This window comes from Hemiscyllium ocellatum, chromosome 1 (genome assembly GCF_020745735.1).
Source record: "Hemiscyllium ocellatum isolate sHemOce1 chromosome 1, sHemOce1.pat.X.cur, whole genome shotgun sequence".
Taxonomy (NCBI): Eukaryota; Metazoa; Chordata; class Chondrichthyes; order Orectolobiformes; family Hemiscylliidae; genus Hemiscyllium; species Hemiscyllium ocellatum.
In genome coordinates, this window is record NC_083401.1 from 58,394,381 (window position 1) to 58,420,866 (window position 26,486).

General features: G+C 42.8%; 1 protein-coding gene across 18 annotated transcripts in view; it reads left to right on the top strand.

Annotated features, from left to right (window-relative positions):
• The window catches only part of celf4 (CUGBP, Elav-like family member 4), a 1,146,342-nt gene that overhangs the window by 1,056,255 nt on the left and 63,601 nt on the right, over positions 1-26,486 (top strand). For all 18 annotated transcript variants that reach the window (XM_060829380.1, XM_060829456.1, XM_060829519.1 and 15 more), the window contains one exon: positions 5,960-6,109. In XM_060829380.1, coding sequence (XP_060685363.1) covers positions 5,960-6,109 — 150 coding nt within the window. The remainder of the gene's footprint in view (positions 1-5,959; positions 6,110-26,486) is intronic.

Here is a 26,486-nt window from a genome sequence, read left to right on the forward strand (position 1 = left end):
ATTAAAATCCTTTTGAGTATAGACGAGTTGGCATCAACTATGATTGTGTTAAGCACAGAGCACACTTTGTAATAATTAAGACACACATGCTAGGAAAGTGGAGACAGAATGGAAGCAAAAATAAGTACTCGTTTGAAAGCATTTAAATAATGTAAGTGACAACTTGGAAGCCTTCTTATTCATTAGCAAGCTCCTCTTCAAGTACAACAATTATCTTTGTAGGTCAAATTTTAAAAATTATTTACTTTTAAACCACCAAGTTTCACTCCAAATAATTCTGCAAGATACTCTCCCTCTTTCCATTTCTTACTCTCAGCACTCAGCAACTCCTTGTTTCCAGTAAATTTAGTTTCTGTTCTGGTTACCTTTGCATTTCTTCCATGCTGTAGAAATTCAATGATTCTATGAATTACTTTTCCCCCTTTATTCACTGAGCCTCCTTTAAAATTAACTCAGTTGCTGATATTCATGGTAACACGCTTGACCTTGCAATTTCCCATGGGATGTCTATTTCCATTGCTTAGAATTTGAAATGTGATGGCTGCAGTGCTTTGGGAAGTCCTTAGGCAGTGCAAAAGTGCTACACAAATGTAAGTTATTTGTTTTACAAACTAGATCACCCACAAGACAATGTCTGACAGCTGCCTTGGATCTACCACCATCCATAAATTGGAGGTGCCGGTGTTGGACTGGGGTGTACAAAATTAGAAATCACACAACACCAGGATATAGTCCAACAGGTTTATTTTGAAGCACTAGCTTTCTGAGCGCTGCCCCTTCTTATATTCCACAATCACCTGATGAAGGAGCAGCACTCTGTAAACTCAAGCTTCCACATAAACCAGTTGGACTATAACCTGGTGTTGTGTGATTTTTAACTTTGAACACTATCCATAAACCCTTCCTTCTTCAAATTCACTTTCTTCCATACCTATCCCTCGCAAAACATTCAAAAAACTTATCTCCCACTGATGCATGTTTGGGTTCATCTTCCTAATTACCCAGTTTGTGGTTTTTGCCAAGATTTGTAGCTCAGCTTGTGGTTCAGGTTGTAAGTTTGCTCGCTGAGCCGGCAGATTTGTTCTCAGACCTTTCATCACCATACGAAGTAACATCATCAGTGAGCCTCTGATGACGTGCTGGTGTTCTGTCCCGCTTTCTATTTATCTGTTTTGGTCTGTTGTGGTGTGTGATATCACTTCCGGTTCTTTTTGATTAGATTAGTTTAGATTCCCTACAGTATGAAAACAGGCCATTTGGCCCAAGAAATCCACACTGACCCTCCAAAGAATAACCTACCCAGATCCATTCCCCTATCCTACATTTAACCCTGACTAATGCGCTTTATATTATGGGCAATTTAGCATGACCAATTCACCTGACCTGCACATCTTTGGATTGTGGGAGGAAACTGAAACACCCAGAGGAAACCCATGCAGACATGGGGAGAACATGCAAACTCTACACAGACAGTCGCCTGAGGTGCGAATCAACCCTGATGATGTGAGGCAGCAGTGCAAACCACTGAGCCACCACACCACCCTAAAGAAGTTGGTAAATGGGATCCAAATCAATGTGTTTGTTGATGGAGTTCTGGTTTGAATGCCAGGGCTCTAGGAATTCCCGTGTGTATCTTTATTTAGCCTGTCCCAGGATGGATGTATTGTCCCAGGCGAAGTGGCGCCTCTCATTGTCTGTGTGTATGGATACTAGTGATAGTTGGTCATGTCTTTTTTTGGCTAGTTGGTACTTGTGTACCCTGGTCACTAGTTGCCTGCCAGTGTGTCCAGCATAATATTTGTTGCACTCTGTGCATTCGTTCTGCTGGTTTTTGGTATAGGGTCCTTTAGATTCATCAAGAGCTATTTCAGTGTGTTGGTAGGTTTGTGGACTACCATGATGCATAGGGGCCAGAGTAGTCTGGATGTCATCTCCGAGATGTCTTTGATGGATGCCTCGAGTCTTTGGGCATGTTATTCAGGCTTGGTGTGAAGAATTGGCGGACTGTGCTTATTGGGTACCTTACCAGTCCAAACAAAATCACTTTTTTCCTCAGGAATCCCACCTGCATGTCGTCCTTTTCCTTACAGCCAAACTTTCATCTCCAAAGCATGACTGATGATGGCTTCCAGCATTTTCCTTAATCCCAAAATAAATACAGTTGCCCATTGGCAGTAATATCATGCAGGGAAGTGAATCTAAGTGATTCCCAATACCATGCCAATGGATTTTCCTCAATCAATGGTGCCAGCCTTTCAATGGGATCTCTGCCAGGAATCCCTTCAACCCTTTGCAGCAAAGTTATAGGATGTCATAGCTGAGGCCTGGATGCCTAACAGACTCTGGTAGTAACTGACTTCAATTATTTATTTCTAGACAGTGACAGAAAACAGCAAAGCTTGATAATGTTGCACACTCTGTATCTCCTTAACAGTGTAAATGCCAAACTTTGTTATCCCTCGTAACCAATATAATTAAGGCATGAATGAAGGAAAACGTGTCAGAGGATATAATTTCTTTATTTGCATTCCATTTACATTCCAAAATATGGCCAGCACCTGCCATCACTTCTCGAGAAAAAAATGTAAAAGTGGAGCCAGCTGGTTGGGTTGTCCCTTTACCCATCCAATATGGGAAACAGTGAGGATAACCCCACCTGGTATTTCTAAAGGGTGACAATAAGTGAACAGCATTAAGATGTTAATGGATGAAGTTATCGAGGTTTAGAGATGTACAGCACGGAATCAGACCCTTCGATCCAACTCGTCAATGCCAACCAGACATCCTCGATAAATCTAGTCCCACTTGCCAGCATTTGGCTCATATCACCCAAACCCTTCCTATTCAAACACCCATCCAAATGCCTTTTAACATTGTGATTGTATCAGCCTCTACCACTTCCGCTAGCAGCTCATTCCATATATGCACCACCCTCTGCGTGGAAAAAGTTGCCCCTTAGGTGCTTTTCTATCTTTTTGCCCCCTCACCTTAAATCTATGCCCTCTACTTTTAGACTGTCCTACCAGGGGAAAAGACCTTGTCTATTTATCCTATCCATGCTCCTCATGATTTTATAAACCTCTATAAGATCACTCTTCAGTCTCTGGCCTCCAGGAAAAATAACGCCAGTCTATTCAGCCTCTCCCTATAGCTCAAAACCTTCAACCCTGGCAACATCCTTGTAAACCTTTTCTGAACTAGAACAAAGTGAACCCTTTCAAGTTTCACCACATCCTTCCTATGGCAAGGAGACCGAATTGAATGCAGTATTCCAGTAGTGGCCTCACCAATGTCCTGTACAGCCGTAACATGACCTCTCAACTCCTATGCTCAGTGCACTGACCAAGGCAAGCATATCAAATACCTTCTTCACTATCCTATCTACTCTACATTGGGGAAACAAAGCATAGACTGGGTGATCGCTTTGCAGAACACCTACATTCTGCCCGCAAAAGAAACTTTGAGCTTTGTTGCCTACCACTTTAACACACCACCCTGTTCCCCAGCCAACATCTCTGTCTCAAGTTTGCTGCAGTGTTCCAGCGAAGCTCAATGCTGGAAGAACAACACCTCATTTCCTGCTTGGGGAACCCTGAAGTGCTCCAGACTCAACATTGAGTTCAATAATTTTAGAACCTGAACTCCCCCATGTCCTAGCCCTCTACCACACACACACTAGACCTTGTTATCACATAGTCTGCCATTACACACTACTTATTGTTGGCCACTAACAGTCTCTATTAACAGCTATTCACCCTCCCAGCCAGATTGTCAGAGACTCCTCTGTCAGTCCAACTGTTCTCTCTCTTTGGATTCTGGCCCCAGCTATTGTTTACTCCTTACCCCATCCCACCCCATTTCCTGCGTCTAAACCAACATTTTCCTAGCTACCATCAGTTCTGAAGAAGTGTCACTGGATCCAAAACATTAATTTTGACTTCGCTCCACAGATGCTGCCAGACCTGCTGAGCTTTTCCATCAACTTCTGTTTTTGTTTACAGCATCTGCAGTTCTTTCCATTTTTATTCATTATCCTATCTACTTGTGACTCCACTTTCAAAGAATTATGAACCTGCACTCCAAGGTCTCTTTGATCAGCAACACTCCCATTAAGTGTATAAGTCCTGCTAAGATATGCTTTCCCAAAATGCAACACCTCGCATTCATCCAAATTAAACTCCATCTGCCACTCATGGGTCCATCTGATCAAGATCCTGTTGTACTCTGAGGTAACCTTCTTCGCTGTCCAGTAACGTCCAATTTTGGTGTGATATACAAACTTCCTAACTGTACCTCCTATGTTCACATCCAAATCATTTATATAAATGATGAAAAGCAGTGGACCCAGCACAGATCCTTGTTTTTTAAACATCTTTCTAAAATTTAGAAAGATGTTTAAAATCTGATTGAAGATTTGTAGCTCGGGTATCCGTTGTTGTGGTTCTGCTCGCCGAGCTGGAAGTTTTTGCTGCAAACGTTTCGTTCCCTGGCTAGGGAACATCATCAGTGCTGTTGGAGCCTCGTGTGAAGCGCTGCTTTGATGTTTCTTCCGGTATTTATATTGGTTTGTTCTTGCCGCTTCCGGGTGTCAGTTTCAGCTGCAGTGATTTGTATGTGGGGTCCAGGTCGATGTGTCTGTTGATGGATGTTCTTGCCGTTTCCGGGTGTCAGTTTCAGCTGTAGTGGTTTGTATATGGTGTCCAGGTCAATGTGTCTGTTAATGGAGTTTGTGGATGAATGCCATGCTTCTAGGAATTCTCTGGCTGTTCTCTGTCTGGCTTGTCCTATGATAGTGGTGTTTTCCCAGTCAAATTCATGTTGCTGGTTGTCTGAGTGTATGGCTACTAGAGATAGCTGGTCGTGTCGTTTTGTGGCTTAGAAAGATGGTTTAATAGACCGTCAATTTCCATTCACACATTTTATACAGCCATACAAACTGAGGATCTACCCCATGGTATTTGTTCCTTCATATCTTGCTTTACCTGACTCTTAAAATGAAATAGAAATACACAGCATAGTATAACAGTGAGTAAACTTCATTATAGCCCAAGCTGTTACTCAGATAGCAGAATCTAACTCGGTCTCCTTTCCCAATAGAAGGGTGTAAGCAATTACCAGAGTCTTTTTATTGTGAAATCTAGTTTTGAGTGAGTTTAACCTAAGTTTGTACAAAACAATCCTATGGAACATGATGCATCTTTGCAGCATATTTATACCATTCATGATGTAATTTGAGAGCATCCATGGAAAGAATAGAGAACAGGTACCATTCCACAATGTTCAATAGCAACTAAATACAAATTCATATTGTTGATATGTCACTGAACTGTGAAGCTACATATTTAAGGTTATGACAATGATGCAGAGAGCTGTTAGGAAAAGGAATAATAGCAAGTTTAGAGGAGTAAATACTATAAGCTTCTTGTGCATTAACCTTAACTTTTGACGTATGTGCTATTGATCGTCATGCATTTTTTATGAAGGAGCTGCTTAACCAACCTTAGAGTCATTCAAGCATTGACTGGACTGGAAAAGAATCTTTTAGGTGGTTTGCCAAACAAACTCCCTAATTACTTGTCCTGGAGATTATTTACAAGGACAAACAAACCAGCTGAACCAGTTGTGGTAGAGGATTATTTGTATTTCTGGTTAAATCGAACATTGCATACGTCTCAGAGACACCCGACATTAGCATGTGCAATATTTTTATAACTGCTTATAATAAGACAAATCTCCGCAGTGTAGGTGTGATATTTCATATCATTAATGCGAGAAAGTGATTGTCCACATAATGTTTAAAAACCCTTCATTGCATCCTTATTCACATCAAGTCGCTGGTTCCCTGTAAGTAAAAGATTCTAATTGTAGAAATTGTCTCATCAGGTATGATAAAAGTTAAATGTATCTGTTTAATTCAGTTGGAGCTGGAGATGCTTGATTTGCTGTGTATGTGTTTCAGGTGGGAGCACACCTCCTGGTATCACCGCACCAGCTGTGCCTAGTATTCCTTCTCCAATTGGAGTAAATGGATTCACCGGCCTCCCACCACAGGCTAATGGACAGCCAACAGCAGAAGCCGTCTTTGCTAATGGAATCCACCCCTACCCAGGTACACATTCACAATCTTCATTTACATTGCAATCAGAATGGATGATGCAGAGAAAAATATTAATTCTCACCATCTGTGCTTTGAAAGGCAGGGCCAGCTTTATACGTGTGTGGTTGGGAAGGGAGAATTTAGCTGTTAATTCTTAGCTGGCATTAACCTTCCTACCTCAATATTTTTTATTTTTGTTCTTAGCCATTCCTTTAGCGTCAGTGAGAGTTCCTGTGATATTTAAGGCCAACTTCCATCTCTACTGTCTTTTTTTTTAATCGCAGTATGATGAATATAAATGAATCTAGTTCATAAAAACAAGTTATGGAAGCAGAATGGGTAATATTGTAATTTTACAACTGTTACAGATCAAAGGTAGAACCATATTAACCATTTTATAGCATATTAGATTTTGATCATAAGTTCATTAGATGGAGCAGAAGTGGGCTTTTCAGTCCATCGAATCTACTGCACCATTCAATAAGACCATGATTGATCTGATAATGCTCAACTCCACTTTCCTGCCTTATCCCCATAACCATTTATTCCCTTAATAAAGGGAGCCCGGGGAAAAGACCTTGTTTATTTACCTATCCACGCCTCTCATGATTTTATTAACATCGATAAGGTCAACCCTCAGTCTCTGACACTCCAGAGAAAACAGCGCCAGCCTATTTAGCCTTTCCCTATGGCGCAAATCCTCTAACCCTAGCAATATCCTTGTAAATCTTTTCTGGACACTTTCAAGTTTCACAACATCCTTCCAATAGGACAGAGACCAGAATTGCACATAATATTCCAAAAATGGCCTAACCAATGTCCTGTACAACCGCAACATGACCCCCCAACTCCTGTACTCAATGCTCTGACCAATAAAGGCATCTAAATGGGTATATGAACAGGAAGGACTTATATGGGCCGAATACCTTCTTCACTATCCTATCTACCTGCAACTCCACTTTCAAGGAACTATGAATCTGCACTTCAAAGTCTCTGTGTTCAGCAATACTCCCAAGACCTTATCAGTATGTGCATAAGTCCTGCTCTGATTTGTTTTTTTCAAAATGTAGCAACTCATATTTATCTAAATTAAACTTCATCTGACACTCCTCAGCCCATTGGCCTATCTGATCAAGATCCCATTGTTCTCTGAGATAACCATCTTTGCTGACCACTACACCTCCAATTTTGGTGTCATCTGCAATTTTTGGTGACAAAATTCAATGGACCCAGCAGCGGGTCCTTCTGGCACACCACTGGTGACGGGCCTCCAGTCTGAAAGGCAACTCTCCACCACCCTCTGTCTTTTTCCTTGGAGCCAGTTCTGTATCCAATGGCTGGTTCTCCCTATATTCCATGAGATCTAACCTTGCTAACCAGTTTACCCTGAGGATCCTTGTCGAATGCTTGCCTTCTGGTCTGAGATTGTCCCACAAGGAGAAGTTATTAGACTTTTGAACAGACCACTATAAAGTTAATGTTGAGCTCTCTCCCTCTGCACCTTCTCTGTGGCTGTAACACTGTATTCTGAACTCTGTTCTGCTACCCTGATGCACTTTGTATGGTACGATCTGACTGTATAGCATGAAAAACAATACTCTACACTGTGTCTTGGTACATGTGACAACAATAATTCAAACTCAATCAAATTCAAACTCAAACTCATAAAATCCCCTAAGAATTTGGTATGTTTCAATAAGGTCTCCTTTCATTCTTTTAAACTTCATTGAGTAGAGATCCAACCTCTTCCTCTACCCAGGATCAAACAAGCGAAATTCGTCTGGACTGCCTTCAATGCCAATATTATTTCCTTGGAAAAGAGAAGCAAATGTGTTCAGAGTTCCAGGTGTGAATGAAATAGTGCTTTGATTTCCCTATTTTTCATATTCTATTCCTTGTAAACGTTCAATGTTCATTTACCTACTCTATTATCTGCATACTAGCTTCCAGTGATATGTGCACACATACTGCAAAATTCCTCTGTGTTGTATCATTCTTCAATCTTTCTTCATATAAAGAATATTAAACTCCTCTATTCTTCCTGCCAAAGTGCATAACTTCACATTTTCCCACATTATTTTCCATTGGTCAGATTTTTGTCTATTTGCTTATGCTGTTTATATTCCCCTGCAGACATTTGTGTCATCCTCACTACTACTTGGCAATGTTCCTCATCTAAGCCACGAACATACACTATAAGTAATTGTGGCCCCAGCACTGATCCCTGTAGCAATTCACTAATTATAAGTTGCCATCCTGAAAATGCTCCCATTATTCCAACTGTCTGTCTTATAAATTAGCCCAAAATCCTCTATCCACATTAATATACTACCTAAACACTATCTTATTAAATACTCTAAAGTGTAGTACCTGAACAAACACCTGCTGGAAATGCAGATAAATTACGTTTACTGCTTCCTTTTTATCTACCCCCTTGTTAACTCTTCATAAAATGTTAATAAATTTGTTAGGTGTGATTTTCCCTTTGTGAAGCCATGCTATTACATCCTGAATAAACACTCAAACATTTTTCAAATAACAGATGCTAAGCTAACTGGACTATAGTTACTTTTTCAGATCTCCTTTCCAATTATGATTTATGAATTAGTCACAAGTTGTTAATACTGGAAATCAAAAGCCAGAAAATACAGTAAAAATGCACAGCCAGTTCAGTTGCTTCTGGAAAGAGAAAAGACAGGAAGTTTCACATGTAGAGTACAGACGCTGCATCGGATCCAGTAAAATTCAAATGAACTTCCTCTAAATAAAACTTTGACCTATCTTTTCTCCTTTGCAGTATTCATGATTTAGCTGTTGTCAATTTCCTCTGCATACTGTCGATCACAAAACTAGGATATGCAGTCAAAAGGCAGCTTTCACATTCTTAGCACATCCGAAAGCGCTGTACAGTCAATGAAGTATTTTGTTTGGAATGTTGATCATTATTGCAGTGTTGAAAATGCTGGAGTCTATTTGCACACAGCTAGGCCCTTCCAGCAGTGTAATGTTCATTGAGGGACTCACATTGACTTGGACATCGAGGAGAACAACCCTGCTGCTTTAGAGTCAAAAGTGCTACCCATGAACTTGGGAAACCCAGGGTTTCTTCTTCCATCACAGAATATCCCACTAGCTTCTCTATACAGTGGAAATGATGCATCTTCAAAAGCTTCATGGTTTTCCATTTAGTCGTGGGGCAGAGAACTCTATTACTGCTGTACCTTTGCTGCTCTTAGCAGAACTTGTCCTTGCACTACTATGTGGTAAGTGATCCATAACTTTGCAAATTCACTATTACCAAAATTTATCACCAAATCAGCTGCTATAATTTTCTAAACAGAGCTACTGGTTGTTTCAAGTAGTGTTTCCAAGTGTCACTCATCATCTATGTAAACCACATAGTTAGGAACACTGTGTTCATTTATCTCTGCGAATTTGTTGGGAATTTATTAGCCCAAATGGCATCATTCAAATCAGAAAAGACAATCTGTGTGAAAAAGACCCATATAGAATCCCTACAGTGTGAAAACAGGCCATTTGGCCCAACATGGCCACACTGACCCTCTGAACAGTATCCCTCCCAGACCCATCCCCTTAACCCTACATTTTGCATGACTATTGCACCTAGCCTACACATCCCTGAACACTATGGACAATTTACCTAACCTACACATCTTTGGACTGTGGGAGGAAACCCATGCAGACATGGGGTGAATGTGAAAACTCCACACAGTTACCCAAGGCTGGAATCAAGCCTGGGACCCGATGCTGTCAGACAGCAGTGCTAACCACTGAGCCACCATGCCACACTCATCTCTTTTGCTCAGGGTGTTAAATATCACTTTAACAATCTATTTAAAGAACATAAGGACATGGGGCAGGAGCAAGAAATTTAGCCCCTTGAGCCTGGTCCACCATTTAATACAATCATGGATGATTATCTTGGCCTCAGCTCCCACCTCTTCCCCATAACTCTTTAACCCATTTCTAATTTAAAATCTATTTAATCTCCTCCTTAACCTTACTCAGTGTCCTGGCATCCATCACAGTGTGAGGTGGTGAATTCCACAGTTTCATAATCATCATGGGGAAGTAATTCCCCCTCATCTCTGCCACCCCTTCACCTAAAACTATGACCTTTTGTTCTAGATTGTTCCAAAAGGGGAGATAATAAATCTGATAGAATAAATTTGGTCTTAAATCTGTTACTGCCAACTTGATCAATAGTCTCCCAAGTGAAGAATTGGAAAGGAGTTTGCATTTGTTGCTACATTGACCTTTCTATGGTTGATGCAAAATCTGGTTGAACCTTCGGCATAGCCATTAACAAGATTCGAGCATGCCAACTACTGTGACTTGGTATAACTGGTTGGTTTTCCAACAAGTATTGGATTCCTGTTTTCACCTGGGCATGTACCTCTGTTTCTAAATGAAAAGGGTGCTGATTTATACAAAAGGATTTTCCCACATCTACATTATGGATGGCTGAAGTTATTATATATCTGGTTTGTCACTACAGCTGCTTTCAAATTTTGCAAGTTGCCCTGATAGATCTTCTTGAGATTTTGTCTCGAAATATAAAAGTGCACTGTGTAACCTCCTTAATAGATCAGCTAACTGATCGGGTGCTCCGGTTTCCTCCCATAGTCCAAAGATGTGCAGGTTAGGTAAATTGGTCTTGTTAAATTGTCCATAGTGTTCAAGGATGTGTAGGTTAGGTGCATTAGCCATGGAAAATGTAGGGTTAAGGGGATTGGTCTGGGAGGGATACTCTGCAGAGGGTCAGTATGGACATGTTGGGCCAAATTAGCTAACTGAATAGCAAGGGATTCTATTTGGAAATTGCTCAGTCCTCCATCTCCCTCATCCTATCCATCTATTTTGCAAAGCAATATCCTTATGAATGAGATATCTGTGTTTGCTCAAAGCCACCTCCCCCCCCCCAACAGTAATATTGCTTCAACCTTTTGATGTCACACCACCAGTTGTTTTTCCATTAATTTGGGGTGTCCATCTAATAATTTACTTCCCCAATCCTTTTGACTACCCTCCATGGAGCACTGATTGTGCTTTCAGTGGTCCACTCCTCAAAGCTAAAAATACAAACACAAAACCCATTTGGTGAAATGTCTAAGTTTTGGCATGCTTGTTGACTCATTTTTTTCTTGATTGTTTATGAAGTTCTAAGGTGTGCTTGAGTCATGTTGCAGGCTCTCATGAGCTGCTTCCAGAACATTGATACCTAATCTAATGAGTAAGGTTTGTCCCTCTGTTCCGGAGATGTTTGTCAGATTAGTTTCAGAGGCCCTCGAACCTTATTCTCTACAGCTGATTCAAAACAATTTAAATTGGTTGACTGATTAGATGAATACAGGGAAGAAAATAAAAGAAATTCCTGTCCTTTGCCCGATCATGGGGATATTAATGGTGGTAAACCCTGACCATTGCTTTGAGAGCTTGATGGTAATCTTCTAAAGCTCTTCAATTCTACGGGGGCTATGCTGAGGATTGTATTACACCAAGACTAATCATAAATTCCTGGTAAACTTTAGACATAAAATTATAACATTGAACCAAATGGATCTCAATAAGTAGTCCATATTAAGTTAAGAACTGGGTTAACTTTCTCACCACTAATTTTGCAGAAAGGGAATGGCCTTTGAGGACAGAGTAGCCGTGTCCAAAATCATAAGGATATTCTCGTGCCTCACCCTGACCTTCAATACAGCTCCCACATATTCCACCAAAGGCTGACTAACTGGCTGGTAGGGAATTACAGGTTCCACTTTGGTTGCAGTCTTTCGACATTCTGGCACATTTAGCACATTTTCCAAAACTGAAACATGTCCTTGTGACATCCTGGTTGTTAAAAATGTCAACAAATGCATGTCCCACCATAGGGAATTTCATCCTTTGTATTTGCTAACAATATTTTGATGGCATCACTATCTGGAGAGCCACCGTCTGGAGTACTCTTCATCTGCAGGTCTATGAGGAGGCTTCCTCTCCCTCATCAGAATCTCATTTCTAATGTGGTAGAACTCTGGAACTCCTACTGCTCCAGCAGGAGTCTGTGCCACTTAACCCTGCGCTGGCTTGTTGAGCTTATGAATATTTCCTTTGGATTATCAAAATCTCCAAAAAAAATTTCAGTTCATCAAACATGTCTGTGGTGCCAATTTTATCTTCAGTGATGTTTGGCAATTGCTTTTTCTGCAGCTGTTCTGTTGCTTGGTGGCTCAGTGGTTAGCACTGCTGCCTCACAGTGCCAGAGACCTGGGTGACTGTCTGGGTGGGGTTTGTACATTCTCCCCATGTCTGCAAGGAGTTCCTCCGGGTACTCCAGGTTCCTCCCACAAAGATATGCAGGTTAGGTGGAATTGGCCATGGGAAATGCAGGGTTATAGCAATGGAGTGGGTCTGGGTAGGATGTCCTTGGAAGGTTGGTGTGAACTCAAATGACCTGCTTCCATACTGTAGGGGTTCTATCATATTTTGTCTTTCCATAATTAGTGGAGAAGCTGCTACTTTTGCAGTGGCTGAATCAATCATCAGGTGGAGGCCAATTTCATCTTAAACCATGAACAACTCCGACACATTTACCATTTCGACCAGCCATTCTCAACAGACCCTTAGGGGCCCTGACACATTTGAAGGGGGTCACAGACTGTAAACTGTGTGAAGGGGAACCTCAAGGGAGCCTTTAACTTGCCAAATATTGACTAGAAATACTATAGAAGAAAGTGAGGACTGCAGTTGCTGGAGATTAGAGCTGAAAATGTGTTGCTGGAAAAGCGGAGCAGGTCAGGCAGCATCCAAGGAGCAGGAAAAGGGGCTCATGCCCGAAACGTCGACTCTCCTGCTTCTTGGATGCTGCCTGACCTGCTGCGCTTTTCCAGCAACACATATTTTCAGCTCTAGAAATGCTATAGTTCAAGTACTTTAGATGGGTCAGTTTTTGTCCAATGTGTGCAGGAGGGTTTCCTGACAGAGTATGTAGACAAGCCAACAAACGGCAAAGCCACATTGGATTTTGTACTGGGAAATGAACCAAGCCAGGTGTTAGATTTGGAAGCACTTTATCTGTCCATGCTTCAGTCTCTCTGCCTTTATTCCTCATGAAGGGCTTTTGCCTGAAATGTCTATTTTGCTGCTCGTTGGATGCTGCCTGAAATGCTGTGCTCTTCCAGCACCACTGATCCAGAATCTGGTTTCCAGCATCTGCAGTCATTGTTTTTACCACTTTGGTGATAGTGTCCACAATTTGGTTCTGTTTATTTTAGCAATGAAAAGGGATAGGTATATGCTGCAGAGCAAGGGTTATAGCTCAGGGAAAGGTAATCATGATGACATTAGGCAAGATATGGGATGCATAAGATGGGGAAGGAAACTGCAGGGATGGGCACAATTGAAATGTGGAGCTTATTCAAGGAACAGCTACTGCATGTCCTTGATAAGTATATACCTGTCGGACAGGGAGGAAGTTGTCGAGTGCAGGAGCCATTGTTTACTAAAGAAATTGAATCTCTTGTCAAGAGGAAGAAGAAGGCTGATGTTAGGATGAGACGTGAAGGTTTGTTAGGGCACTTGAGAGTTACAAGTTAACCAAGCAAGACCGAAAGACAGAGCTAAGAAGAGCCAGGAGGGGACATGAGAAGTTGTTGGCAGATAGGATCAAGAAAAACTTGAAAGTCTTTGATAGGTATATCAGGAATAAATGAATGACTAGAGAAAGATTAGGGCCAATCAAGGATAGGAATGGGAAGTTGTACATGGAGTCTGAGGAGATTGGGGAAATGCTAAATGAATATTTTTTGTAAGTATTCACACTGGAAAACGACAATGTTATCGAGGAGAATACTAAGATACAGGTGACGAGACTAAACAGGACTGAGGTTCACAAGCAGGAGGTGTTAGCAATTCTGGGAAATGTAAAAATAGACAAGTCCCTTGGCCGGATGTTCAAGAAGGGCAGTAGAGACAACTCTGGTAATTATAGACCAGCGAGCCTTGATTTGGTTGTGAATAAAGTGTTGGAAAAGTTTATAAGAGATCGGATTTATAATAATCTAGAGAGGAATAAGTTGATTAGGGACAGTCAACACGGTTTTGTGAAGGGTAGGTCATGCCTCACAAACCTTATTGAGTTCTTTCAGAAGGTGACCAAACAGGTGGATGAGGATAAAGCGGTTGATGTGGTGTACGTGGATATCAGTAAGATGTTTGATAAGGTTCCCCACTGTAGGCTATTGCACAAAATACGGAGGCATGGGATTGAGGGTGATTTAGCAGTTTGGATCAGAAATTGGCTAGCTGAAAGAAAACAGAGGGTGGTGGTTGATGGGAAATGTTCATCCTGGAGTTCAGTTACGAGTGGTGTACGAGGGACCACTGCTGTTCGTCATTTTTATAAATGATCTGGATGAGGGCGTAGAAGGATGGATTAGTAAATTTACGGATGACACTAAGATCGGTAGAATTGTGGACAGTGCCGAAGGACGTTGCAGGTTACTGGGGGACATGGATAAGCTGCAGAACTGGGCTGAGAGGTGGCAAATGGAGTTTAATGTGGACAAGTGTGAGGCGATTCACTTTGGAAGGAACAACATGAATAAAGAGCACTGGGATAACGGTAAGATTCTTGGTAGTGTAGATGAACAGAGAGATCTTGGTGTCATGTACATAGATTCCTGAAAGATGACACCCAGATTGATAGGGTTATTAAGAAGGCATATGGTGTGTTAGCTTTTATTGGTGGAGGGACTGAGTTTCGGAGCCATGAGGTTGTGGTGCAGCTGTACGAAACTCTGGTGCGGCCGCATTTGGAATATTGAATAAGGTTCTGGTCACTGCATTATAGGACAGATGTGAAAGTTTTGGAAAGGGTTCAAAGGAGATTTACTAGGATGCTTCCTGGTATGGAGGGAAGGTCTTATGAGGAAAAGCTGAGAGACTTGAGGCTGTTTTAGTTAGAGTGAAGAAGGTTGAGAGGTGACTAAATTGAGACATATGAGATAATCAGAGGGTTAGATAGGGTGGACAGTGAGAACCTTTCTCCTTTGATGATGATGGATAGCATAAGGGGACATAGCTCTAAATTGAGGGTTGATAGATATAGGACAGATGTCAGGGGTAGTTTCTTTACTCAGAGAGTAGAAGGAGCATGGAACACCCTGCCTGCGACAGTAGTAGACTCGGCAACTTTAAGGGCATGTAAATGGTCATTGGATAAATAAATTGGTGAAAAAGGAGTAGTGTAGGTTAGATGGGCTTCAGTTTGGTTTCACAGGTCGGTACAACATTGAGGGCCGAAGGGCCTGTACTGCACTGTAATGTTCAATGTTCAATGTGCTGTCTGGTGGAAGTTCCAGGATTTTAAACCAGAAACGCTGAGGTAGCAGTGAAATGTTTCCAAGTCAGGATGGTGAGGGGCTTGAAGCAGAACTTGCAATTAGCTTAGCGATGTGACATCCAAACAGTGTCTTTTAAACAAAGGGCTCATATCCTTCTCATGACATCTTGAAAAATCAGGTATTTTTTCTCAGTCTTTTCAAATAAAACACAGTCTACAATCCTTTAAACATAAATTCTTATAAAACAACATTGAGAGTAATGCTTGTTCATAGCAACTTTCACTAATTGTGGGAAAAAAATCACTGTCTGATATTGCTGGTATTTTTACTATCCTGGACATTGCTTTGCACTGCCCTAATAAAGGGAGCAAGTGATGTAATGGGTTAGTACACTACACTTTCCTCTCCAAATGTGGGGATCAAATTCCATTTAAATTTCCAAGGGAATACAGTAGTCTTCTATCTCTACTGTTGAAACAATTTCCCATGCAAAGGGTTTAGGCAGCTCCGATGAATTCTCATGAATGTGAGCACAGATTTGTTGGCATCCACAGTCAATATGGTCCTAAGCTTTACCTCTCACTCAGTGAAATAATAGGATTATGAAAGAAACATGAAACAGTATGGCAGCAACTCCCATTGTCAGTCTTGAGATGTTGAAAGGCAAGGACTGAAATCAACATTTCAAAACACCTTTGAGGATGAATGACAGCCAATGATTTAGCTGAAGGTGTGAGGCAGAGCTACGTCATCAGTTACATGGTACTAAAAGATCACAGAGTCTTAGAGATGTACAGCACGGAAACAGACTCTTTGCTGACCAGATATCCTCATCTAATCTAGTCTCATTTGTCAGCACATTGTCCATATCCCTCTAAATCCTTCCTATTCATATACCCATCCAGATGCCTTTTAAATGCTGTTAATGTACCAGCCTCCACCCCTTCCTCTGGCAGCTCATTCCACCATGCTCTGCGTGAAAAAGTTGTCCCTTCGGTTCCTTTTATATCTTTCCCCTTTCACCCTAAATCTATGTCCTCTAGTTCTGGACTTCCCCACCCCAGGGAAAAGACCTTGACTAATTATCCTATCATGCCCCTCATGATTTTATAAATCTCAAAAATTGCTAATTTTATAAACCTTGATAAGATCACCCCTTAGTCTTCAATGCTCCAGGGAAAAAGGCACCATCCTATTCAACCTCTCCCTTGAACTCAAATCCTCCAACCCTGGCAACATCCTTGCAAATCCTTTCTAAACCCATTCAAGTTTCACAACATTCTTCCAGTAGCAAGGAGACCAGAATTACATTCCATATACCAGAAGTGGCCTAACCAATGTCCTGTACAGCCGCAGCAAGACCTTCCAACCCCTGTTGATAAGATTCCCCACAGTAGGCTATTGCACAAAATATGGAGGCATGGAATTGAGGGTGAATTCAACAGTTTGGATCAGAAATTGGCTAGCTGAAAGAAGACAGAGGGTGGTAGTTGATTGGAAATGTTCATCCTGGAGTTCAGTTACTTGTGGTGTACCGCAAGAATCTGTTTTGGGGCCACTACTGTTTGTCATTTTTATAAATGACATGGATGAGGGCATAGAAGGATGGATGAGTAGAATGGTTACAGAGGGACATGGATAAGCTGCAGAGCTGGGCTGAGAGGTGGCAAATGGAGTTTAATGCAGACAAGTGTGAGGCGTTTCACCTTGGAAGGAGCAACAGGAATAAAGAGTACTGGATTAGTGGTGCTGGAAGAGCACAACAGTTCAGGCAGCATCCAAGGAACAGCGAAATCGATGTTTCAGGCAAAAGCCCTTCATCAGGAATAAAGGCAGTGAGCCTGAAGCGTGGAGAGACAAGCTAGAAGAGGGTGGGGGTGGGGAGAAAGTAGCATAGAGTACAATAGATGAGTGGGGGAGGGGATGAAGGTGATAGGTCAGGGAGGAGAGGGTGGAGTGGATAGGTGGAAAAGGAGATAAGCAGGTAGGACAAGTCCAGACAAATCATGGGGACAGTGCTGAGCTGGAAGTTTGGAACTAGGGTGAGGTGGGAGAATGGGAAATGAGGAAACTGTTGAAGTCCACATTGATGCCCTGGGGTTGAAGTGTTCCGAGGCGGAAGATGAGGCATTCTTCCTCCAGGCGTCTGGTGGTGAGGGAGCGGCGGTGAAGGAGGCCCAGAACCTCCATGTCCTCAGCAGAGTGGGAGGGGGAGTTGAAATGTTGGGCCACGGGGCGGTGTGGTTGATTGTTGCGGGTGTCCCGGAGATGTTCCCTAAAGCACTCTGCTAGGAGACGCCCATTCTCCCCAATGTAGAGGAGACCGCATGAGAAGCAGAGGATACAATAAATGATTTTAGTGGATGTGCAGGTAAAACTTTGATGGATGTGGAAGGCTCCTTTAGGGCCTTGGATGGAGGTGGGGGAGGAGGTGTGGGCGCAGGTTTTCCAGTTCCTGCGGTAGCAGGGGAAGGTGCCAGGATGGGAGGGTGGGTTGTAGGGGGGCGTGGACTTGACCAGGTAGTCACGGAGGGAACTGTCTTTGAGGAAGGCGGAAAGGGGTGGGGAGGGAAATATATCCCTGGTGGTGGGGTCTTTTTGGAGGTGGCAGAAATGTTGGCGGATGATATGGTTTATGCGAAGGTTTATTTCCTTCGAATCCTCCCACTTCCTCCAGACCAAAGGGGTAGCCATGGGCACATGTATGGGCCCGAGTTATGCCAGTCTTTTTGTTGCCTACATAGAACAGTTGATCTTCCATAATTACACTGGCACCACTCCCCACCTCTTCTTCCGCTACATTGATGACTGCATTGGCGCCACCTCGTGCTCCCACGAGGAGGTTGAGCAATTCATCAACTTCACCAACACATTCCACCCTGACCTTAAATTTACCTGGACTATCTCTGACACCTCACTCCTCTCCCTGGACCTCTCCATCTCCATTAATGACGACCGACTTGACACTGACATTTTTTACAAACCCACCGACTCCCACAGCTACCTGGATTACACCTCTTCCCACCCTACCTCTTGCAAAAATGCCATCATGTATTCCCAATTCCTCCGTATCTGCTCCCAGGAGGACCGGTTCCATCATAGAACACACCAGATGGCCTCCTTCTTTAGAGACCACAATTTCCCTTCCCACGTGGTTAAAGATGCCCTCCAACGCATCTCGTCCACATCCCGCACCTCTGCCCTCAGACCTAACCCCTCCAACCGTAACAAGGACAGAACACCCCTGGTGCTCACCTTCCACCCCACCAACCTTCGCATAAACCAAGTTATCCGCCAACATTTCCGCCACCTCCAAAAAGACCCCACCACCAGGGATATATTTCCCTCCCCACCCCTTTCCGCCTTCCTCAAAGACCGTACCCTCCATGACTACCGTCCACGCCCCCTACAAGCCACCCTCCCATCCTGGCACTTTCCCCTGCCACCGCAGGAACTGTAAAATCTGCACCCACACCTCCTCCCTCACTTATATCCAAGGCCTTAAAGGAGCCTTCCACATCCATCAAAGTCTTACCTGCACATCCACTAATATCATTTATTGTATCCGTTGCTCCTGATGCGGTCTCCTCTACATTGGGGAGACTGGGCGCCTCCTAGCAGAGTGCTTTAGGGAACATCTCCGGGACACCCACAACAATCAACCACACCGCCCCATGGCCCAACATTTCAACTCCCCCTCCCACTCTGCCGAGGACATGGGGGTCCTGGGCCTCCTTCACCACCGCTCCCTCACCACCAGATGCCTGGAGGAAGAACGCCTCATCTTCTGCCTCAGAACACTTCAACCCCAAGGCATCAATGTGGACTTCAACAGTTTCCTCATTTCCCCTTCCCCCACCTCACCCTAGTTCCAAACTTCCAGCTCAGCACTGTCCCCATGACTTGTCCGGACATGTCCTACCTGCCCATCTCCTTTTCCACCTATCCACTCCACTCTCTCTTCCCTGACCTATCACCTTTATCCCATTCCCCACTCACCTATTGTAGTCTATGCTATTTTCTCCCCACCCCCAGCCTCCTCTAGCTTATCTCTCCATGCTTCAGGCTCACTGCCTTTGTTCCTGATGAAGACCTTTTGCCCGAAACGTTGATTTCGCTGCTCCTTGGATGCTGCCTGAACTGCGGTGCTCTTCCAGCACCACTGATCCAGAATCTGGTTTCTAGCATCTGCAGTCCTTGTTTTTACCATAAAGAGTACTGGGCTAATGGTAAGATCCTTGGTAGTGGAGATGAGCAGAGAGATTTTGGTGTCCATGTACATAGATTTCTGAAAGTTGCCACCCACATTGATGGGGTTATTAAGAAGGCATATAGTGTGTTATCTATCAAATACCTTCTTCCATCTCCTATCTACGTGCAACTCAATTTTCACAGAACTATGAACCTACACTCCAAGGTCTCTTTGTTCAGCAAAACTCCCTAGGACCTTACCATTAAGTGTATAAGTCCTGCTTTGATTTGCTTTTCCAAAATGCAGCATCTCACATTTATCTAAATTAAACTCCATCTGCCACTCCTCAGCCCATTGGCCCATTTGATCAAGATCCCGTTGTATTCTGAGGTAACCTTCTTCAAGTCCACTTCAGATCCAATTTTGGTGTAACATACAAACTTACTAACTATTCTTCCTATGTTAACATCCAAATCATCTATATAAGTGACAAAAAGTAATGAACCCAGCATCGATCCTTGTGGCACTCCACTGGTCACAGGCCTCCAGTCTGAAAAGCAACCCTCCACCACCACCCTTTGTCTTCTACCTTTGAGCCAGTTCTGTATCCAAATGGCTAGTTCTCCCTGTATTCCATGAGATCTAACCTTGCTAACCAGTCTCCCATGAGGAACCCTGTTGAACACCTTACTGAAGTCCATATAGATCACGTCCACCACTCTGCCCTCTTTAATTCTCTTTGTTATTCCTTCAAAAAACTCTATTAAGTTCATGAGACATGATTTCCATGCACAAAGCTATGCTGACTTTCCTAAGAAGTCCTTGCCTTTCCTTAGGATTCCCTCCAACAACTTGCCCACCACCGAGGTCAGGCTGACTGGTCTATAGTTCCCTGGCTTGTCCTTACCACCTTTCTTAAAAAGTGGCACCACATTAGCCAACCTCAGGTCTTCCGGCACCTCACCTGTGACTATCGATGATACAAATATCTCAGCAAGAGGCCCAGCAATTACTTCCCTAGCTTCCCACAGAGTTCTAGGGTACACCTGATCAGGTCTTGGGGATTTATGCGTTTATGCATTTCAAGACATCCAACATCTCCTCCTCTATAATATGGACATTTTTAACATGTCACCATCTATTTCCCCACATTCTATATCTTCCATGTCCTTTTCCACTGATCCAAAATGCTTGTTTAGTATCTCCCCCATCTCCTGCTGCTCCACACATGGGCTGCCTTGCTGCTCTTTGAGGGGCCCTATTCTCTCCCTAGTTACCCTTTTGTCCTTAATGTATTTGTAAAATCCCTTTGGATTCTCCTAATCCCTATCTCCTGTCCCCTTTGCGCCCTGCTGATTTCCCTCCCAAGCATACTTCTACTGCCTTTCTACTCTTCTAAAGATTCATTTGATCTCTCCTTCGAAACCTGACATATGCTTCCTTCTTTTTCTTAACCAAAACCTCAATTTCTCTCATCATCCAGCTTTCCCTACGTCTACCGGTCTTGCCTTTCACTCGAACAGGAATATACTGTCCTGCAAGTTTAAAATATGATTGTGTTTCACCTGGGACACTGCACTAATCCAGGCCTCTATCTCAGTTCAGGGTCTGCTGGTGCAGCCTCCTTTACTGATCAGCACTGCCCTCCTTCCCACCAGGCTATTGGTGGAAAGGAGGGCACTAGCACCTCAAAGTCCTTGTCTATTGAACCAAGGAACTGACTTAGCTTTGTCAACCATTTCTTTGAGAATAATGGTACCAGACCTGGCGTGCAGCAACTGAGGCATCGTGGAGCAGGGATTGAATTATAGTACCAGTGGCATGAACGTTGCAAGTTTCTGGCAACAGCGGCACTTCTGCCTCTCCTGCCTCCATGTGATTTGGTGGTAGCGATTGGTCATGTTACCATAGACTTGGTGGATTGTCAACCATGGTTCATCCTATGTATCTCCAATTCTGTCAAATGACTGTGCAATTGCACATGGGCATGACGTCACAGCACATTTGAGCATGCCCAGTTGGATCACAATGGTCAATTCTGACAAGGAGTTATATCAGATTCGAAACAGTAACTCTGTTTGTCTCTGCAGAGATGCTGTCAGACCTGCTGAGTTTCTCCAGCATTCTCATCTCATTTAATATTTCTTCTGTCAGGTCTACAGAAGGTGAGAAAAGTGGTGGGTTTAAGCAATACAGAGACAGTGAAAGTGGGGAGGTGAGGAAAGTACCAAATGGAAGGTTGGTGGATTGATGAGAGATAGCATGATAAAATGGGTGTTCACAAAAGGAGATGTCAATATGACTAGAAATGGGAGATCTGGGAGAGAGGTAAATGGATCATACCTACAGACATAGCAATCATCAAGTCTACATTTAATTCCTCCATTCTAGAGGAGATTCTATTGTGAATAGTAAATGCAATTGACTGAATTGAAAGACATAAAGATAAACTGTTTCTTCAACTGCAAGGAATGTGTGGGTCTCTGAATAGTGAGAACAAGAAAGATATAAAGACAGGCATTATCTCCAGTGTTGAATAGAAAAGCATTACTGTTGTTAAAGGATTGGGTATTATGGAAGTGATGCTGGGTGTAAGGGAAAATGTTTTTGATGTTGGTATCTTGCTCGAGACAATAGAAATGACAAAGGATGATTCGTTGAACATGGATGCTTGTGGAATTGAGAGATAAGGCGTTTTTGTCATGTGTGGTTTTGGGAAAATACAGCCGGTCAGGCAGCATCTAAGAAGCAGAAGAATCGATGTTTCAGGCAAGAGCCCTTCATCAGGAATGAGGCTTGTGAGCCGAGGGAGTGGAGAGATAAATGGGAGTGGGGAGGTGCTGGTGGACATATATTGACAAGGTGTCTGTGGCTGGAAGATTAATCAGTTTTTGCCTTTCAGCATCTTGTGTGCTATGTCTTCTGCAAAAGGAAAAAGCAGAGTTATGCGTGCTCGTGATGAATTGTGTCAACATATTTGGAGGGGACCGTGAATTAAGGATATTGATAGAGCAAGTGCCAGTCTATTCAAATGAGGATGTGGGGACGTACCTGGAGAGAGAAAAATGTACTGTGCTGTAATGTGCATTGTTCCGGGGATGCAGTGCAGGAGAATGTTGATGAAATCAGTTGGGGCTTGGCAGCTAAATTAGTTATGCCAGTCACAATTCCCATCCTCCTCTGGTTTGAGATCATCTCGGTTGGAGCAAACATACTTCTGTTGCATTTCCTCTCATCTTTGGGGAATATCACATCTTTGCAGTATTCAGATCCCGCAGCAGGACCTCATGATTAGAGTGAATGGGAGCATTCTTCTGAGACCTTCTCTATATTTCTATGGTTGCTGCAGTTTCAAGTATCTATCCCCTTCCCATTTACCTCTCCACCCCTTGGCTCACAAGCCTCATTCCTGTTGAAGGGCTTCAGCCCGAAACATGGATTCTCCTGCTCCTCGGATGCTGCCTGACCTGCTGTGCTTTTCCAGCACCACACTCTCAACTTTGATCTCCAGCATCTGCAGTCCTCATTTTCTCCTGGGTAGGACCTTATAATGATTCCAGGGAAGTGCAAATTGGATAAGAGCAGAAGTGTAAGAGTGGAATGGATAAAATTGAGGGCCATATCAATCATGGGGCGGCAAAAGGAAGATGTATTGGAAGCACGAATATGGAAGGTGCCATACCAAGGTAAATGGAAAGGTTAGATATCCCAGTTTGCTCATCCACAGTTACCAAGTACTGACCATCTCCAGAAAGAGAGAATGATATAACCATCTCCTCTTCGAAACCTAACAGCATTCTCCTTGTTGAATCCGCTGGTACCAACATCTCAGAAACTGAGCCAACCAATCCATAGAAATACCTTGATGAACAGCCACAGATCGCTACCACTGTCTCAGTAGAAATTATGGATAGGCAACAAAAGCATGTCTTGCCAGCATGCTCACAATTCATGTCACTCGCAGAGGCTGCCCAGGAAACTACTGAGCAGAGATGCATTAGAGGGAAAAGGCAGCAACTCATAACAAAGAAAAGAAGGCAATGAACACAATTATATCTTTAAAGATGAATAGCCAGAATCAGAGTACACAGAGCATAGTTCCTGTTACTAAATGCAGAAGTATAATTTTTTACTCATTTTAATGTGGTTTAAAGGACCAATAGACATTTAAAAAATAACACAAATCCTCACAAATTGGCTACAGTTTTTCCAGAATTCACAGTGAAGCATTACTAAACTTTGTGTGGAATTTTTAACATGCTAGACCAAGTCATCAGTGAGAAAGAAAGAAATAAATGAGGTGAACCCTGAAGTAAACATTAAATGACACTGAGTTTGGATTTGAGAAATCTTTGGATTGCAGGAAAGTAGGAAAGATGATAGAGGAAAGAAGGGTCACTGTTTGGAGTTAGAATGGAGCAGGATAGAAATGGATGTAATTATCTACAGAAAAGTTTCATTTTGCTGCTCTCTAGTGGTGCTGTTGAAACAGTCTTGAGCAAAATAGAATACAACAGATGTTAGTGTGTCTAATGATACATCACATATTGGTACAAAGACAAAGTATGTTCCAATACTTCCAAGATCAATCTCTTGGAAATCTATTCCTATTATTTATAACAAAATCAACATCATATAGTAACAAATACAGCAAAAGATTTTTTTAAGCTGCTAAAGTTTGGTTACTGCTATTTTGTGCATTGATGTGAAAAAGGTAGTTTGCACTGGCATCTGCTTTGGAAGGCCTATCCTATTTGACTCCCATGCATACTAACAACAAGCATATAGAGATCATTATATCTTCTCACCTACTGCAGTTCAGTGTGAAATCAGGATTTAAAATTGCTAAGATGATCCATAGATTGCTGCAGAATTTTCAGGCAGAATTTTCTGAACTGCATCCCTGCAGAAATGGCAGGACTGTTTGCGGATGGGGAACTCGGTTGATTAAGTAGTAGCCTTTCTTTCAGAGTCACAGTCTTAGCATTCCACTTGGTGATTCCTCAGCCACTCAGGGACAATGAGCCGGATGAAGCACTGAATCTGTCAAAGGGATGATTTCTCATTAAAGAGTCTCTGGCAAATTTACAATAGCTGCACAGAAGATAGAGACTTGGAACTGCAGCAAGCATTGGAATATAGAGAAGGTCTCAGAAGAGTGCTCCCACTCGCTCTAATCATGAGGTCCTGCTGTGGAATCTGAATACTGCAGAGATGTGATATTTCCCAAAGGTGAGAGGAAATGCAACAGAAGTATGGTCACTCCAACTGAAATGATCGTGAACCAGAGGAGGATGGGAATGGTGACTGGCATAACTAATTTAGCTGTCAAACCCCAACTGATTTCATCAACATTCTCCTGCACTGCATCCCCAGAACAATGCACATTACAGCACAGTACATTTCTCTCTCTCCAGGTATGTCCCCACATCCTCATCTGAATAGACTGGCACTTGCTCTATCAATATCCTCAATTCACAGTCCCCTCCAAATATGTTGCACAATTCATCACGAGCACATATAACAATCTGCTTTTGTTTCCCTTTGCAGTAGACATAACACACAAGTTGCTGAATGACAAAAACCGATTAATTTTCCAGTAATAGACACCTTGTCAATGTATGCCCGCCAGCACCAGTCAACACTGTCATAGAACATAGAGTCATAGAGATGTACAGCACAGAAACAGACACTTCGGTCCAACTTGTCCATGCTGACCAGATATCACAGTCCAAATCTAGTCCCTGCCAGCTCCTGGCCCATATCCCTCCAAACCCTTCCTGTTCATATACCAATCCAGATGCCTTTTAAATGTTGCAATTGTACTAGCCTCCACCACTTCCTCTGGCAGCTCATTCCATACGCATACCACCCTCTGCATGAAAACATTGCCTCTAAGGTTCGGCCATCTTCTTCCTAGCTTCCCAGAGAATTCTCAGAAAAATCCCATGCAGCCCAGGGGATTTATCTACTTTCACACCTTCTAGAAATGATAACACCTCCTCCTTATTAACCTCAATCTTTTCGCGTCTAATAGCCCGTATCTCAGTCTTCTTCTCTACTATTCTCCTTTTCCTGAGTGAAAACAGGTGAGAAATATTTGTTTAGCACTTCTCCACTCTCCACAGGGTCCACGCACAGCTTCCCACTCCTGACTTTGACAAGCCCTATTCCTACTCTCGCCATCCTTTTATTCCTCACATATCTATTGAAAGCTTTTGGGTTCTCTTTAATTCTAATTGCAAGAGACTGCTCATGTCCCCTCCTTGCTCTTCTTAATTCTCTCTTTAAATCCTTCCCAGCTACTCTCCATTGCCTCATCTGAACCATCTTGCCTCAACATCACATGAGCCTCCCTCTTCTGCTTAACAAGAGATACAATTTCTTTCATAAACCACGGTTCCCTTATCTTATCACTTCCTCCCTGGCAGGGACATACCTATCAAGGACACACAATATCCGTTCCTTAAACCTGCTCCACATTTCGATTGTCCTCATCCCCTGCATTTTTCTATACTCCTAAGTCTTGCCTAATCGGATTATAATTGCCCTTCCCCATCTCTAATTCTTGCCCTATGGCATGTACTTATCCCTTTCTATCGCTAAGCTAAACATAACTGAATTATGGTCACTCTCTCCAAAGTGTTCACCTACCACTAAATCAAACACCTGGCTTGGTTCATTACCAAATACCAGATCCAATGTGGCCTCCCCTCTTGTCAGCCTTTCAATATACTGTGTCAGGAAACCCTCCTGCACACATTGGACAAAAACTGATCCATCCGATGTACTAGAGTTATAGCATTTCCAGTCAATGTTGGGGAAGTCAATGTTCCCCATAATG